At 30.9% G+C, this 19,796-nt stretch overlaps 1 protein-coding gene and 1 pseudogene across 1 annotated transcript; one reads left to right on the forward strand and one right to left on the reverse strand.

Annotated features, from left to right (window-relative positions):
* Nucleotides 1–9,329: 9,329 nt before the first annotated feature.
* LOC129875572 (threonine dehydratase 1 biosynthetic, chloroplastic-like) lies at nucleotides 9,330–14,254 on the forward strand (annotated as a pseudogene).
* Nucleotides 14,255–14,334: 80 nt separating this feature from the next.
* LOC129877467 (amidase 1) lies at nucleotides 14,335–15,746 on the reverse strand. The gene has a single exon (XM_055952972.1). The coding sequence runs from the start codon at nucleotides 15,656–15,658 to the stop codon at nucleotides 14,369–14,371; it is 1,290 nt and encodes a 429-aa protein (XP_055808947.1). The 5' UTR covers nucleotides 15,659–15,746; the 3' UTR covers nucleotides 14,335–14,368.
* Between the last annotated feature and the right edge of the window lie 4,050 nt (nucleotides 15,747–19,796).

Consider the following 19,796-nt stretch of genomic DNA (forward strand, 5'->3'; position numbering starts at 1 on the left):
TATACGGTGTAAAATTTTTATTTTTAAATAAAATGTGTATAATAAGTTTTTTGCTTGGAAGATTTAGATCTTCTTATATTAGACTCCGTTTATAGATTTTGTTTTAAAAAAAAAATGTGTTGGGTTGGTTGTGTACTTCAAATGATTTGTTAAATTTGAGATTCAAAGTTGTTTGTTTAGTTCCTAATCGATTAGTATTACAAAGCATATATCTATTTTTCGTTCATGTTCATGTTCATGTTCATTTTAGTGTTCATATTCATGTTCTTACATTTTAATTATGCACAAAATATAGTTCATTTTTAGATGTTTACTTGCTTATTAATCGATTAAGATTATTATATATGTTTGTGTTATTTGTTTTTCTGTCCATGTTTACATTCTTGTATTTAATTATATACAAGTATAGTTGAGAATTTTTTTACAATAAGATTGTTATTATTCACCATTGTATAAAATACATATCTTTTAATTCGGATGTCTATCGGATTAGTTAATTGATAAATGACATCTGTTTTCCCATTTGAATTTAGGAAGAAGGTTAAGTTTGTTTTACTTAATATGACATTTTTTGTTGATTGAAGTTTTTAGTGTTAAAAATAATTATAGTAATTGCTAATATGATATAATCATTTTGTATTTGTCATAATTAATTTTGTCCCTTTATGAAAGTTTGAAATAAAGTTAGTATCAACTTTAAATATTTTAATGTCCCACCACTTTAAGGTTAATGCTCCACTATTTTGAAATAAAACATCTTTTGAGTGATTTTAGGAGTAAATCTTGAAAAGTTGTTATTAATTTGATTGATTGTCCACTTATTTGAAATTTTTTGAATTAAAGTTTTTGGCTATTTTGTCTTTGTTGACTTGATGGTATTCTTACCCATAGATTGATCAATATAAGTAGACACAAAGACACACACAAAAGAGAAGAAGGAAAAACAGGAGAAGAAAAACACAAAGAAAAAAAAAAGACAAGAACACAAAACAAAAGAAAAGAAAAGAACATTAGAATTGAGAGAAGCCTCTTGTTTTTAACAAATTACTTAATTACTTTCAAGTCTTTTCTTTTGCCTCTTTGCTACTTCAACTTGCTTGGATCTCGGATATTGCTATCGCTTTTCGTTGGCACATTAACAAAACTCATATTAATCGGTTAGTACTTCTTTTTCCTATTTTTATTATATTATCTTTACTTTAGATTCTTACATATTATACCTTGTTAAAATAAATATACGAAATATCCAAGTTAGTTCTCATTTTCTTTGACATATTGGTTTATTATTTTGAAATGTGTTCTTGCTTTGTTTGTTTACTTTGTTGTAGTAAAAAAAAATTATATAATCATGACATACCTCTACATATATTCGCATATTGCTTGTTTTTCTTTTACTTATGGTTTAACAGATTTTGAACTTCAAAGTTCAAGATGCCGAGAGTTGCGAATCAAATTTTGAGATGCCGTTATTTCGTTCACATCTTTTGTATCATTTTATTCACTTACCCTTTGTTTTAGTTTTGTAACAATCTTGTAAACTCTACTCTGTATAATAATATATATTTGGGGACTGTGTAAAAGGGGAGGGGAAATGTACGTGCTACTTGCAATTTATTTTTTATTTTGACATAATTTTATGTGGTTGCGTGCGCTAGATAAATATGCCAAAAAAAATTTAGTTATTTTAATTATTCTGTTGACTCTTAGATTTAATTTTAAATAAAATACGTTTATCACACAAATAAATATCGATAAAACTCTATGTTTTAATTCATCAATCTTAATATTTTCATATATTATATGTATTAAATAATATGCCCAACTCTTGTATATTTTATTCAAACTATCAACCATTCTATTATTATATATCATGTACATACGCTTTCTATAGATAATTTCTAGCATGTTAATTAAATCATATGTCACGATTTAAGCTTAATATTTTCAGCATATTAATTAAAACTATAGCTACATGACTTTAGCATGCTAATTTATATAGAAATCATGTTTAGGATTTAATAAGTTTAATAGGCTACTTTGATAGATACAATATCTATAGGTTTGTCAATAAATATGTTAGCATATTATGTCATATGGAACTATGTTTATAGAATTTAATAAAGCATATAAAATCAAGATTTTCACTTTAAGAAATATACATCAATCATATATTTTTTTTAGTATTTTTATAGGAATTAAATTATGCTTATAAGATTACAAATATTTTCATCATATTGACTCATATGGAAGCTATATCTATGAATTTAATAAATGTTTCAATACATACTTCATTTAGAAACCATGGCCATAAGATTTTAACCATATAGAAATCATGTTTAATATAGAATGTGGTCAATATATAAATCATGCATTTAAGTTGATAAATAGTTTATCTGTTATATAGAATTCATGTCTATAGGCCGTTATAAATATTTTTAGTATAATATTATTAATAAAAATCATACCTTTAGATTCTTAATAAATATCTCAGCACCTTATACTTAAACTATGCTCTTGGAATTGTAACACATGTTTATCATAGTTTTATATGTATAATCCATGTCTATAGGATTTGATAAATATTTGTCATGTTATTCTATTTTAAAACCATGCCTACAATTTTAATCAATTTTCAACATATCATTCCATTTATACACCATGTCTATAAATAACATTTAAAATAAATTTCAACATGCTAATCACCTAGGTATCGTTTATAGGGTTTAATATTATTTCAAGTATATAGAAACCATATCGGTAGAATATTTTGAGCCTATTGGGTCCATGAGATCTAACAATATTTCTCGCATATTTTATCATATAACAACCATGTTTATAGGTATTATAATTCTAACATGCCAATTAAATGGATATTAAGCCTTCATAAATATATTTTTTCATAACAATTATGAGTAGAATTCATGCCCATAGGTTCTTATAAATATTTATCATGTTATTCTATATTTGAAATCATGTCTATATTTTAATACATCTTTAGTATATCAACGTTTAGAAAATCATATCTATAGTGTTCAATAAAATTTTTAGCATCCTTTTAACTGAAGTCATGTAAACAGTATTTTATAAAATATTATTAGTTAATAACTAAAATTACCAAGCATGCTTATTTTATTATAATTACCTAAGTAATTAAATTTGCCCATCATATTATTCAAGTTTTTATGTTTATGATACCTGTGTCTGATTGTACGCACACACATAATCATTATGACCTTCACAATTTATATGTGTTTTCAAGCATGCTAATTAATTAATTTAAAGGCTTACTTGAGACTTTATGTGCTAACTGCTCGTCCTATCTGTTTTGTTTGACGATGTGTCTAATTAAGAAACCTACATTTTTTAGTCTAAAACCTACCCTAATAGTATATCCAAAGCCTCTTGGATATTAAGTTGGGTCGATAGGCACGCTTTAGGACGTTAGTTCTTATTTCTTTTAGATCGCTCTAGGATTATAATAACAAGTTAACATAAGAGGGGTAGGGGTAGTTAGGCCCTTCGGAAATGATGGAAGTTGACCCGAGCAGAAAAATAACAAAAACTTTATATATTTTGTCTTCCGATTAATAAGCCGACGCTGATCCGAAGAAGATAAGAAGGCAGATATTTTTATTTCATGTCAACTTCTAAATATTTTTATTTGCATATATTTGGGGTAGTTTAATATTTCTAAAACTTAATAATTTTTAGGCATCACCAATCTTACTAGAAGTTTCACCCAAATTATATTTATGACATATTACATATCCATATATCTACACTTGTCTATTATCTTATTCACTTTTTATTTTCTTTTTTATCGTGGCTACAAATAAAGTAACAATTGTTAATACTAGACATTTATTTTATCATAAATTAGGTAAGCTTATTTATTCAAATGATTTTAAAATATACATTTGTATTTTTATATATTTAAATATATTATTTATTATTTATTTTACTATACAATAAATATATTATTATTAAATTTGGTTCATTCATATATAAGACGTATATATATGACATACCTTATATTTTCACCTTTTTCTCAAATTTAATAAAAACCCTTTTTCTTAATATTTCTAAAACAAACAAATGAATAAATATCCCTAATCATTTTTTTCTAAAACTAAGTTTAAGGACTATCTTCGGATAGGCTCTGAGGGATGCCTAATACCTTCCCCTCGAGTAACTAAAACCCTTACTTAGAATCCCACAGGTTTTACAAATCAAAACAGAGTTTACATTTATAATGGTTTTCCTAATATTTTCCTTAAAATTAGGTGGCGACTCTAAACAAACAATTTCAAAATCAGAGTCATATCCATTTTTATGTTGTGAACTATTTTGATCCCGTTCGAAAATAGGGTGCGACAGTTCTACAATAAATTCAACCTCAACCTTAACCATTTAATTCCTTCATCCTCCTCACATAAATCATGATAACAACAACCAAATACTAAATAAAATTAATTCATCATTTTCACAACAAATAACCCCAAACGTCTCCTACCATGCCTCAACATCAACACCCATAATTTCATACATTCATCACTTATTTATCAACTCACACAAGCTTCAATTACCTTCAAGATGAGGGAAAAACGAAAAAGGAAATGAAATCTTACCTTAGGTTATAGTGACACAACTTGCTTGGAACTCTAGGGCTTGGTTCATCAATATTTTTGCTGCCCTAATGACTTCATCTTGCTGCCATGACCTTGAAGAAAAACGCCAGACTTGACCCCTTAATGTCTCCTTCACTCTCTAGCTTGGCTGAGCTCTCTTTCTCTCTACACCTCTCATTTCTTTCTCTAACGAAATTGTCTAGAATTGGAAGTGATTAGGCTAAAAATTTTGAGTTAACAAAGAGACAAAATGTGCTGCCCAAGGAGCCTTCTTGTCCCCTACAAAAATGTGGACCAATAGGAATTGGCCATGTGGCAGTGGGGGACCACTTTTCATCCCACCATTAGCTTAATTCATATTAATTAATCTCAAATCCCCACTTAATAATCCAATCATGGTTAATTAATTTCTAATCTCAACTAATATTTTTTAATTAAAATTAGGAATTAAAGATTTCTACTTCGTGTCTGAAAATGATCTCGTCTTTAACTTGAGTCAATTCTCTTGCGACTGACTCGACGTATGAAAATACAGAATATAACCGTCCATTAGCTCGCGAATAGTCCAATGCGCAAAATCATGGAATATATCAATTATCATTCTGTTTATGACATGTTTTTGAGCCTACTTATAGTGATAAAGGGCGGTGGAGTGGTCCTACCACGTGTCCACCACATGTCCACCACGTGTCAGACTCTCTACTTGCGGTAACGCCTTTGTTCAGTAAAACAGTCATATCTCTTGATCCCGTTATTGAATAAATTCACACAACCTATGGTTGGAAAGATAATCATATTATCTGCAATTTTATTTTAGGAGTTTTCCCAAATTCCCAAACCATGATGGAGTTATGGTATCGCCAAGTCAGATTTCCCGAAAACGTAACTTAAAAATGTCTTTTTCTTTTTTTGGAGGGCTTACACTTGGATTTGGCTCAAGGTTCCTTCTTGAGTTGTGTTTAACTTCACATATATTATCCATATAACTTATCATATATCTTTTTTATAAAAATATCATCATGTGGGACCCACCTCAGCTCATAGTTAGAAGGGCTATATATCTTTTAACATATCATTCCAATCATATTGTACGAACTCCAAATATTATACTCATGATATCCCCATGTTACTACAATAGAATTTCATTATTTATACTTGTAATATTTTCTCCTCCTCGAGCTCACATTAAGCCTTCAGTAGCCTTAGTAACACGAAATTTTCTAGGGTGTAACAAGTGGATTCATTTTTACATTTTGGTTTGATGAGAAGGAGAGAGAAAATATTAGGGTGAAGTGGCAAGAAAGATGCAGAGGTTTTGAGTGTTTTCAGGTTTAATAGCGGTGAGAGAGGATTGATGTGATGGAATTGAGGGTGATGATTGGTGTCTGGCAAGTTGATGTGATAAAGAGGTTATGGTTTGAGTTCCAAGATAGACAAAAAAAGGGGAGGTTATTAAGTAGGAGAGAAAGTCATATTTTCGTAAAAAAAATGCATATTTCAAAAAGGTAGAGACTGGAGGTGAACCAGGTTCCTTTTTGTAAAACTTACTCCATAATATGGAGGTGCAAGATAGTACATTCTCATAAATGTTATATTGTGAGTATGAGTGCAAACTAGAATTCTTGTTGACAACCTGGTTCTGACATGTTTTTGTCCTTGTAATAGCCTATGCTACTGGAAACTAAGGTGAATATCATCATATCCCAATATTCTTTGTGCCATTCAATCCCGAGCGCATACCTGTTACAATAAGAAATGTGAGCTTAGTGTGAATCTATGACAATGAAGAGGCAATCTTACTCATTAATATTTTATGAAAAAGATGGGAAGATGAAGGGTGCCTATTGGTAGATCAAATCCAATGCCAGACGGTTCTTCTCGAATTGATCTCTTCCTAGTGCCTTGGTGAAGATGTCGACAACCTGGTCCTCAGTTTCTTAAAAGGTCATGATGATGTGTCCTTTTTTCAACATTGTCTCAAAGAAAGTGATGACGTACATCAATGTGCTTAGTACATTTATGATGAACTGAGTTCTTAGCCATATTGATCGCGCTTGTGTAGTCGCATAGGATAGGTATGCAGCCAACCTTGATGCCATAAATCAGAAGTTGTTGCTTAATCCATAGGAGCTGCACACACATGAAGCTGCAATAATGTACTCAGCTTCAGCAGCGGACAAGGCAACAAAAATTTTCTTTCGTGTGGCCCATGGTACTAGGCATGATCCAAGGAAGTAGGCCATAACAGATGTGCTCTTCCTGTCTACAATATACCCTTCATAGTCAGCATCAGCAAAACCAATTAGATTGAAAGAGTCACCTTTAGGGTACCAAAGGACCAGGTTCATGGTGCCTTTGAGATATTGAAGAATTCACTTAACAACCTTCATATGCGACTCCTTTGGGCATGATTGAAAACGTGCACATAGTCCAAAAAAATTGCTTACGAAAATACTCTGCACAAATACGATATATGGGATGTGGAAAAAGTTTTAAGGGGCAATTGTGTCTTTAGCTATGCTAATGCATCCATTAAGCCCCTGTTACGTTGCTAATGCCACGATTAATCATGTATTAATTATACATAGCATAATACCAAATAGAGTATGACTAATGTAAGGCAAATCCATACCTGAATTACTGTAGCTGGTTAAAAGGTCGTAGGTATTAAATTTTGAATAAGTAATATGATGTTTGGTAGTTGGTTAGGAGGTAAAATATTCATGTATAAAATTAATACGGTGCTTGATTTACAATATAAAAAACTCGATTAACTAATACTTATATAATTTATGAGAAAATTTGTGTATTATTTTATGTATTATAGAGGTATAATAACTAATATCCTAAAAATGACAGCTCGGTGCACTAAAGCTCCTGCTATGCGCAGGGTCCAAGAAGGGGCCATAATAACTAATATCCTAATGAATAATTAAACCTTGCATAAGATAATAATATAAATTCCTTCGTAACTAATTTTTGCATTACTAATATCTGCATAACATTAATCAGCTATCGCTTGATAGCTGGTTTGAAGATGAATTATGCATGTATTAAATCCCGCATAAGTAACATCACATTTGGTAGCTATAAAATAAATATGATTTTTGATTTGTAATTTAGAAAGTCGCATAACTAATACATATATGTATTACTTATGCTTATATAACTAATCACAACATATAATAATACATAAATTTTTTCATAACGAATAAATATTTTACTAATACTTATTAAATATGTTTGGCCATAAAATTTTGAAATTCAACTTGAAATTGAATTTCAGAATTTTCAAGAATTTAAAAAAAACAATGAAAAAGGTGTTTTCACTTCTAATTATTCGCAAAAAAATAAAAAGAGAATTCTAATTTGTATTCATGATCAAATACCACTTTAATTTTCGAATATCATTTTTTCACTTTGAAAACAAAGAGTGTGTTTGGTATGAATTTCCAATTTTCTCATATTTAATTGGCTTAAATGTTTTGGAAAGTATTTTCTAAATCAACTAATTTTCCTCAAATTTAAGCAAAATGATTTCCTTCCAAAAATAAAGGAAAACATTTTTCAAAACTCTCTTACAACCTCAAATTACAATGTTTTCTTCTTACCCACCCTTACCATGACCCCCCTCTCTCCAAAAAAATTAAAATTTCTTTTTCAAGAAAAAATTAAAAGTTTATTTTTAAAAAATATTTCACATTTTGAATATTTTTTTTTACCCCATCCCTACCCCTCTCCCCCCAAAAACAAAATCTTTATTTTTTTGAAAAATATTTCAAAATTTTATTTTTTTAATCCTGTCGGCACCTCCTCCTCACCGACCCCCCTCCTCTGCCCGACAAAAAAATTAAAAAATTATTTTTGAAAAATATTCAAATTTTGAATGTTTTAATTTTTTTACCCCACCCCCTACCCCGACCCCCTACCAGCCCTCCACCCTACCACCCCCCTCCCAGAAACACACTAAAAAAAATTAAAAATTTACTTTTGGAAATGTTCCAAATTTCATTTTTTTTCTCATCTCCTACCCCGACTCCCCACCCCACCAGCCCCCCTCCCCCCACACAAAAAAATAAAATTTTATTTTTGAAAAATATTTCAAGTTTTGAAAATTTTATTTTTTCACCCCACACCTAACCCCAACCCCCTGCCAGCCACCCCCTTCCCAAAAAAATATTTTTAAAAAAAATAATTGAAAGTTAGGTCTAGATTCGGGTGTGGTCGGATTTCGATTCGAAAGTCGTGATCGAGTCTAAATTTGAAAGTCGAATCTTGGGTTGAAAGTCGAGTTGGAACCCATTTCAGGTGTTGGGGTCGGATCCCGAGTCAATTACTAGGGTTGATTTTCATGTCAGAAATTATTTTCCTAAAAAATATTTTCTACTCTCTAGTAAAAAATAAAAGATATTTTCTAAAAAATATTTTCATTGACTAACCAAACAATAGAAAATATTTTCGAAAAATTATTTGTCACTCATCAACCAAGCATGAGAAAATAAGTTAGAACCAACTTATTTTCGAATAAAACATTTTCTAGGAACATACCAAACACACCCAAAATCTAAAAAAAATTCAAATTTCAGAATGAAACATCACAAAACGCCAGCTATTAGGGGTAGCATACTTTGAATATGGCAAGTCTTTTCCTATTTAAGTGAAAGCGAAACACACATCCATTGCTTGCATAGTTCAATCAACATGGAAACTCTTATGACTTTCGCTCCTTCAACTGCAATTATTGCCTGCAACAACATCGTTAAAATTGCCAATAACAACAAAACATTTTCGACCGTGCCATTGCTGGTAGTGTCTTTGGGTTCATTACGGTGCGATCCGGGGTACTTGATACCAAATTATCCGGTGAAAGGTAATGGCGGTGATCAAGGGCGGAACTACATGGGAGTGAGGGGGTTCACCCGAACCCCCTCAATTGAAAAATTACGTTGTATATAGAAGGTTAAATTTGAATGCTATGGATATATATCCTTTAGTGAACCCCCTTAGAACAATTGAAAAGAATAGCTCAGCGGTCAAGGGGGTTCAATTCATAACTAAGGTTGCGAGTTTGATTCTCGCTCAAGTCTTTTTTAAAAAGTTTCTCACTCCCTTTTCTATTTAATGTGCATTTTGGGCTTTAGATATGTTGTTGGGCTTGAGCCTTTCTCACTCTCAAATGAGCAATTGTGACTGAATAGACAAAAAATAGTTAGCCCATTTGTGTATATTTGTTATTTACTTAATTGTTTTTTATTTTACTTAAGTTTAAATATTGTATTTAAAATATTTTATATATTTTTTTTGTGTAATTGGAATAAAAAATATTCCTATTCTCTCTTGTTCATGCTCACACACTAATTTAAAGCCCTAGCTAGATTTCTATAATTTCTAATTGATTTTCAATATTGACACACTTTTCAACCAAAAGAAAAGAAATAACACACTATGCATATCTCGTTTTGTTAAATTTTATATATTATTTATCTAGTTACATAGTGAGTTCTTTTCGACTATATTTTTATCATTCTACATATTAATATATTGATGTTGTTCAACATCTTTTGTTATTATTACTATTATTATTGAGTACTAAAAATATATTATTTTTAAAAAAGTATAAATATTGAATTATTAAAATCATAATATTTTTTATTTTTTTTATCAATTTCAAAAAAATATATTATGATATTAATAATTCAATACACACTTTTTTAAGAAACTTATCTTTTGTGGGGTATTAATTTAAAAGAAAAAATAGAAAGTTTAAAATAAAGTAGGACAGTGCAAAGTGAAAGTTAAAAAAAAATACTATATTTTTTAAAAAAGATGACGGTGTAGAGAAAAATGGGAAGAAATGTTAAAAGAGCAAATAAGGCGGGTTAAAATTTAGCAGACGTCTGCTTTAATTTTTCTTTGCTTATTTCCTTTCTTTATATGTTGAACCCCCTAAATTAAAATCTTGCATCCGTCACTGGCGGTGATAATGGATTTCAGTATCTCATCGACATTTTGGGTACGAGAGTGTATGACGTGGCACTCGAATCGCCATTACAGCTTGCTCCGAAGCTTTCACAGAAGCTCGGAGTTAACGTCTGGCTCAAACGAGAAGATCTTCAACCTGTACGTTTACTCTTATGGACGGAGAGTTAATAAATGAGCATATTATTGACCTGTTCAAAAGTTATTGGGTTAAACTAAACTAAGCTAAAAAACTTATCAAAATTCAAACCGTCTGATTCTTAATAAATTTTAATTGTTTTATTTGTTCTTTTATAATCTTTTAGTATTTAATAATATTATTATCTTTTATTATTTTCACTGGGTTGTTGTTGTTGTTGTATTATTTTTTATTATTATGACCATATATATAAATTGACAAGTTTTTTCATAGACCAATTGGCTAGATATCACCCCAAATTTTGATGGGCTAAAATAAATCTTTAATTAAAGGAAAAAGAGTCTGATATACCCCTCAACTTTGCTATTTAGTACTAATATACTCATCGTTACAAAAGTAGCTCACATATACCCTTTCATCTAACGGAAGTGAAAAAATATTTTTAAATTTTAAAAAAATCATGTAGGGGTATATATGATTTTTTATACACAAATTATTTTGACTTCTTTAATTATCATTATTTGAGTTTTTTTATTCTTATTTTATTTTATTTCAATTTTTAGTGTAAAATATGAGAAATAAAAAGAAAGAAGCGTGAATAGTAAAAGAGAAAAAAGTAAGAAAAAAATTTAAAACTAATATTTTTGTGGCTATATTGTAATTTAAAGCTATTTTTTGCGGCTATATTTAAATTTTGTTTTTGTATTTGTAAATTTCTTTGGGGGCATCAATAATAAATTTTGCAAGAAAATCAGTAAAAAATAAATTTAACCATCAAAATAATAAATTCAAATTAACCGTTAAATCAAAGAAGTAAAAAATGTGTGAGAAGGATCAAATATATCCCCCAAAAAAATTATACTTATTATTTTCACCTCCGTTAGAGAAAAAGAATATATGTGACTCATTTTTATAACCGTAGGGGTATATATGAGCCATTTTTATGGGTTTATCAGACAAAGTTGATTGATATATCAGACCCTTTTCCCTTAATTAAATATGGAGAAATGGTACAAAATATCAGGAGAAAAAACGTCACAAAATTTACTCAAATTAAAAAGAGATTCACACTAGTCACTAGTGATAATCTAACACTTATGTCTCATAGTGCAAACATCAACCAGTATGAGAAAAACTAGCATCAAACGCTCAAGAAAACATAAAAGTCCAAAACTAATAGTAGCAGATAAAGAATTGCAAGTCATTGGACTAACTCCTACAAATTCAAGAATTATCAAGCACACACAATTCAACAAATATTCAAAAATATTAGCCTTAATTTACCGGGCAGAGGTGTATCTCTCAAAATTCAACAAGCTCTTCTCCGATTTTATGGCTTTCCATAAATAGCCCGTCCTGTTTAACTAGGTCTAAACTCATTGTCTATTATAAACACTGTTTTTTTTCTTCGTTTTTCACCAAATGAGCAGTGGAAATCAGTTAAGAGATTAGGTGGTAATGTTGTTCTCATGGGAGACGCGTATGATGAAGCGCAAGCATATGCCAAAAAGAGGGCTGAAGAGGAAGGCCGAACATTCATCCCTCCTTTCGATCATCCACATGTCATAGCAGGGCAAGGTACAATAGGTATGGAGATCAATCGCCAACTCAAAGAAAAAATTCACGCGATATTTGTGCCCGTTGGTGGAGGTGGTCTTATAGCTGGTACTGCTGCATATATGAAAAGGGTTGCCCCTGATATAAAGATTATAGGAGTTGAGCCATCTGATGCAAATGCAATGGCAATGTCATTGCACTATGGTCACTGAGTCATACTGGATCAAGTTGGAAATTTTGTAGATGGCGTAGCTGTTAAAGTTGTTGGTGAAGAAACTTTCCGTCTATGTAAGGAACTAATAGACGGGGTGGTCCTAGTTAATCGCGATGCTATATGTGCATCGATAAAGGTTAGCAGCCAATCTTTTGGATTACAACAACTATGATTTTATCTGCTTGATTTTTACCATTAGTATTGTTGAAAACCAAATCTTTCAATGCCTTTAGTTTATGCTCTCCTCAATTAGAGTGACCATTGCAATTTTAGTTAATATCTCTCTTTATATAATGGTAAAACACTCACCTGATGTATCACTCTTTTTTTGCGAGCTTCATACCTGAACTATCACGTGTTTGTGTTCTCTATCTACCTGAACTATTACCAACTATTTATCTAAACACGCTTCGAAATTAATGAGTCAGTTGTCATGTGGATGAAATTAAGTTGTCATGAGTCTTTTGACTATTGTATTCAAACATTTGGCCTAGTCAGCTTCAAGGTGTGTTTTGACAAATGGTGGGTTATAATTTGGTAGGAAATGCAAACACGTAATAGTTCAAATATATACTCGCAAAAAGTAATACTTCAACCTTCAGATGTGTCTTACCATTATCTCTTTTCAAAATAACTGGTTTCTTATCTGAATTTTAGTTTATTAGACATGACAGAAACTTGCTTCTTTTTTTTTTAGTAGGATGTGTTTGAAGAGAAACGGAGCATATTAGAGCCTGCAGGTGCACTTGCACTTGCAGGAGCTGAGGCATACTGCAAGTACTATGGCCACAAGGATGAAAATGTGGTAGCAATAACAAGTGGAGTCAATATGAACTTTGACAGACTAAGATTGATAAGCGAACTTGCAGATGTTGGTAGAAACGCGAAGCTGTGCTAGCTACTTTTATGCCAGAAGAGCCCGGAAGCTTAAAACGATTCTGTAAACAGGTCACATAGATCACTTAATATGCCATTTTGATCACTATATCTCTATTAGTTCCTCAGATGGTCACTCAACTATTAGTTACTATCGCAGAAAGTCACTGTCTTTGTTGAGGAAAGTTAGAATCAAGAAGAAAGATTACTTTATGAGATAATAACTATTAGTGAAATTGGACCATAGGTCGGACCAACGATGAGGTTTACTGAATTCAAGTATAGATATGATTCTAGCAATGAAAAAGCTCTAGTACTTTACAGGCAAGGCTCTTGATCTTTTAATGAGACGTTGGCTCATTTTAACAGACTTCACTCTTTTGTTCACAAGAATATATCTTTTCATGAACCCTTTTTATTCGAAATCTTGTGTTCTGATTTAATCTGCAGGGTTGCTCTTCTAACAAAATCCGAACTTGAAGCTCTGATAGAGAGGATGAGATCAACAAATCTTCACAATGAGCTTCTTTGTCGATTCACTTTCCCCGAGAAGGCAGGTGCTTTGTCGAAGGCTGTAGATGCTTTCAGTCCGCGTTGGAATATAAGTTTGATCCATTATCGCGCACAGGTAGCTACTTAGAACCTTTAAGTTCCATTATAGTACAAGTATCTACTCTTTTCACAATTGTTTTTGAGTAATTTGATCTATTTTTCATATTTGTTTTGAAAAGGGACAAATTGGTGCAAATGTTTTTGTTGGCATACAAGTTCCACAGGACGAGTTTGATGAATTCCGGGGTACTCGGTTATGAGTATGTTGTGGAGAGTCTCAATGATGCTTTCAAGCTTATAATGCATTGATGAAAATGGTTATGAATTAAAGATCACAGTATATAAATAAACAAATGTGACCTTGGTACATGTTACGAATTTATTACTATAAATAAGCGAATTATTTTAGTCAACTTATGTTTCTTACAAGTTAAGAACATTGTGAATTGCCTCAACAACATTCAGCAGGAACCAATCTGAACCATGATTTGCCAGTAAAGAAACTGATATAGGAAGATTATCTTGTATACCTAGAGGTATGCTAACCTGGCAAAATCCAGATACTCCAGCAATTGACAAAAGACTAAAAGCTTTAGCACGAAATCCTTCCAACGCAGTTGTCTCGGTTCTTAATTTTGGTGGAGGTCCAGGAACAGTTGGGATTGCAAGTATTCCAGAATCCCCAAGTAGAGCAGTGAGAGCTGCTACAAGTTCACCCTTCACAGTTCGGCACTCATCAATGTTTTCATCTGTGGTTTTCAAAGCCTCCTGTACGCGTTCTGCTATTCCAGGACCTAAACTAGGCTTCACATCACTAACCCATTCTCCGTGATTCTCCTTGAATTCATACTTCTGAAGTAACCGCATTGCAGCTGAAAGACCTCGCAAAGAAGATGGAATGTAATCATTACTGCAAGTTCCAGTGGTTATGAATTTTTTCAAATTCGGAACATTTTCCTCAATGTAATCCCCTATACTCACATATTTAATCATATCATCACTTCCATATAAATTCCGAACCGAATTAACCAGTGTTTCAATCAATCGGTGATTAGTCTTAGAATCCAGAAGTTTAAAGCAATCTTCTGCTACAATAATATTAGTTGGAAAATTTGAATTGGAATCACATTGAAGCAACACTCTTCCAACTTGCTTTAAAATACGAGCATCCCTTGCGAACCAACCAACTGTATCAAAACTTTGTGCCATAGGTATAACTCCATCAGTTGAAACAACTCCATGAGAAGGACGAATACCGTAAATTCCACAATACGATGCAGGAACTCTAACGCTTCCGCCAGTGTCCGTTCCTAAAGAGAAATCAACAATTTTTGCAGCAACAGCAACTGCAGATCCACTTGAAGACCCACCAGGTACTCGATCTGGTGAAACAGGATTAACAGGTGTCCCGTAATGAAAATTTTCACCATTTATACTATAAGCCATTTCATCCATTACGGTTTTACCGATACAAGTAGCACCATATTTCAAAAGAGACACAACAGTTCGTGCAGTAGTTGTTGCTGCAGAATGAGTTTTAGCCCAATCTGGATTTCCAAAACCAGTAATATGTCCTTCTATATCAAATATGTCTTTCACAGCAAAAGTTAAACCATTCAAAGGGAGTTTGAGTTCCTCTGAAGAAGAGCAAATTGGTTGAATTGTGAATTTTTTCATGAACGCTCCACATGATTTCAATGAATCCTTCTCCATCTCTAGTTACTTTTTTCACCTTCACTCTTTAGTCTCTACACAAAAATGAAAAATCCATAATAATTCACAGGATAGATTTTGGCTTTGCAGACAAAATGACAAACAACACATGTTTTATTGCCATTGGTCATTCCAATACAACAAAAAGATAATGTTTGTGTGAAATACAATGGGTGGTTATGCACCCACTAACTATAGTGCTGTCAGGGGTATGGATTTTTCCTACCAAGTATGGTATAATATTTGAAATTTTAATAAGGTAATTTTGATGTTCAATTTTTAAAAATATCATATTATTATTATATTAATTTAATTTGATATGATTAAGTATTTTAAAGTTTAGTATCGATATTTTGCGGTATGATAAAGCAATAACCGTAGTTTGTTAACTTTCACTAATATATACTCATATAATTTGACGATTCAAAAAATGATCTCAATTGTATCATACTAAAACATTACACACCCCATGCGAGATAGAAGGTTCATATACTTGTTCTTCTTCAATTTAGCTATGTATGGTACGTAGCGTAGTTGAATAGGACTAGTGTAGGTTACTTTCTTGTCTTCTCATGGAAGGGGAGAGTCTCCCTCATTAATGTTTTCTTAGTTGACTTATACCGGGAGAAGTTCTCTCATAGATTTACTGCTTTTTATTTCTAGTTAGCTCTTTTTTGTTACGGGGATGAGTTAGCCGACCTTAGTAGGTTAGCCGACTTATGAACCAACATAGGATCGGAGGTAAGGTTTATGTCCCCCTCCTTGTATTTTTTGTTTTATTATTATGTTAAGGCTTGGGGGTAATGCTCAACCCCTGACTGTGCACGAGAGGTGGGAGCCTCGTGTAGGGTCTGTTTCCGTTAAAAAAAAAAAAACATTACACATGGTAGAAATATATATTCAAAAGAAAGTATAAATAATTCATTTCTTTAATCAATTACATTTAAAATACATTTCAATCAAAATAGAGTAGTCAAAATTTTAACTTCTAAACATTTAGTTTATACTAATACTAGGTTGCATATTTGTTAGTATTATAATAATATATATATATATATATATATATATATATATATATATATATATATATATATATATATATATATATGTAAGTATATACTTCGATATGGTATTCGATATTTCGGTATGTTATTTCTAAATATTGAATACCATATTGAATACCAATATATACCATATACCATACCAAATATCATAATATCAAAATCACGATATCAAAACTTTCGATATGGTATGATAATTCGATATATACCATATCATGCTCACCCCTACTACCTACCCTACTTGTGGTAGGATATATACTATTAATCATGGATTTAGATATACTATTAACTATGCATTTAGATATAGTATATTATAACAATTGTGATGGTTAAAAGTCTAAGTGGGAGATTGTTGGGATATATACTATTAACCATGAGTTTAGATTTAGTATTTATTATAGAACAATTGTTTATTCAATTTTAATAAAAGTTTTAATAGATCATATATTCATTTATGTGATCATTTACTTATATAGTAGATGATTTAGTGTATAGAGTTTTAGCTTATACACAGAGGATTAAATCATTAGTTCTTATAAATATAAAGTTTTTTTTTCACAATCTACGATGGAAATTGGACAAGTCATTGGTATGATTGTATCACAAGATTATATGTAATTTATCTTAATTATGAGAATGGTATAGTTCCAGCTTCTTGTGCTAGTGTATTTTGTATGTATTGAACATGACCGAGTAGAGATAGTTATTTTAGACTGAATGACAAAAGCATATTCTCTAAACTGTTAAATGTACTTATATTCTCAATCCTAATATATATATATATATATATATATATATATATATATATATATATATAATTATCATTTTGATTTATTAAAATGTGAGATTCTGAGATGGGTCAATATGCCTGGTAGATTGAATGATAATAATATATTTTGGTGAATTAATAAGTTAGTTGATGGAATCCATGTCTCGATATAGAGATTGATGACATGCCTTTTTGAGAAGCTTATAAGTTTTCATTGTGTTAAACCTTGTAGGTGGATTTATGAACCCGACATATGAAATAAGTTAAGTAGTGCTCTAAAGGAAATTAATCTTTAAGCTAAATTCATCAGTAATCTAATTTATTGATTAACATATGTAATCTTAACATGGGAATTACATAAGTGTTTAATGAAGAATTTTGAAATATAAATAGATGAGTGCAATTACGAATTTCTAGTGGAATGATTTATAATTTATTATGGTTAGAATAATTCAAATTAATTATTTGAATTATTTCCATAATAGGGAGTCTCAGTAATTAATTTTGTGGTCCCTACAGTGCCCATATTTAACTAAAACTTAAAATCGTATTCCTAGGAGAAAAAGAGAATACATTTTTTCAGTTTCAGATTTGAAAAGGTTCCTATAAATTGGGGTTCTCCTAATAAAAAAAATGATGGAAGTAGAGTTTTCTATGGATACTTGCCCACCCAAGTATTGAAGAGTTCGGCTGTGAACTTGGGATCACTGTAGAAGACAGCAAATTGCAGTCTAACTTGTGGATTCGCTTTAAGGTATCTGCTCACGCTTCAAGAGTTATTTATCGAATTAAATTTCAGCAAGTTTATGTGTTCTAGCATGATCGCATGTGTTCTAGCATAAACGTATATGTTATATATTATTCATGTAAGCAATATAATTTGGATATTCCAACAACTTAAAGTTAATTTGCTCTTTGTTTTATTATTTGTTTCCATTCATGTTTAAGATTGGAGAATGTGGTGGTCGAAGTAGAACACTTTATTTGCGTTCTTATAGAAGTCTCCCTATTATTGTGCTAGTATTGTCGTATTCTTCAATTTACTTTGGTAATGTTTTACGCATTTTCGTTAGTACTGTCTAATAAGAGAAGATTTTTACCATATCATATAGACCCAATTATAAAATGAAAATAACAGTACAGATTTAGATAATAACTTTGAATTTCTGAAAAGCTTAAAAGTAGATTAAAAATAAAAGCAAAAAATCGTACCACCAAAACACGAGAGTCAAAGGCTGAAGTGGAATGAATATAGGCTGCAATTTGTGAACGCGCTGTTGACTAATGACTATTGCGTGCTCGGTCAAACGCCCTCTTTAGTGGACTAAACATGTTTTAGGAAAAAACTATTTAATTATTAGACATACATTCATATATCATGAGTAATTTTATTTATACTTTCAAATAATTATCTATTTTATCATTAATTAAGAATTTACTATTATATAATGAGAAAGAAACATCTAAATACATGTATTTTTGCTATCAAACTAAAAATAAAGAGAGAGGCGAGAGAGATAAAGAGGGAGGTGAATAAGATAGTCATGTATATCAGATATAAAAGAGATGGAAGGGAGGCGAAAGATATTTGTCTATGTATCCCAGATACATGTGAATTCACTTGAATACAGTATATCTAGAATAAATTACATCTAATTATGACCCGATATATCTCAAAATACATGTATTTGGACATATCTGGACCTATCAAAATCTTATAAAATTCATAATATTGCAAACTCAAGTATATTTAAGTAATTTACTTTCAAACTAGTGAAATTTCTGTAAGTTTTCTTATAAATTATGTGAAGAAAAATAACCCTAAATATATTTTAATTATAAAAACAAATCATAAAAATAAAGGCCCTAATGAATAACAAACTGGCGAATTTGCTTTGTTCGGTAAGCCTCCACTGTTTTTTCCACTGAATGAGTAGCTTTCATATTTAGAGCCCGTTTGGATTGGCTTAAAAAAGTAATTTTTATGTATGAAGTGCTTTTAGAACTTTAAAGTGCTGAAAGTTATTTTTATAAATAAGCAGTTGAGTGTTTGGATAAAAGTGTTTATGATGTCAATTTTAGGGTTAAAAGAATAAAAAAAGGTAGTTTGGAAATTTAGTTAAAATATAAGGGATATAAAAGTAATTTTCATGGTCAAAGAAAATGACTTTAAGCACTTTGGAAAAAAAAAGTTAGAAATTCTAACTTTTCATTTTTGACTGACTTTAAGAACTTTATGGCTTAAAGTCAGCATTAGGCAAACACGTCCAAAAGCTAAAAAGGGGCTTTAAGTTGGTTTTGACCAACT

Source organism: Solanum dulcamara, chromosome 12, assembly GCF_947179165.1.
Source record: "Solanum dulcamara chromosome 12, daSolDulc1.2, whole genome shotgun sequence".
NCBI lineage: Eukaryota > Viridiplantae > Streptophyta > Magnoliopsida > Solanales > Solanaceae > Solanum > Solanum dulcamara.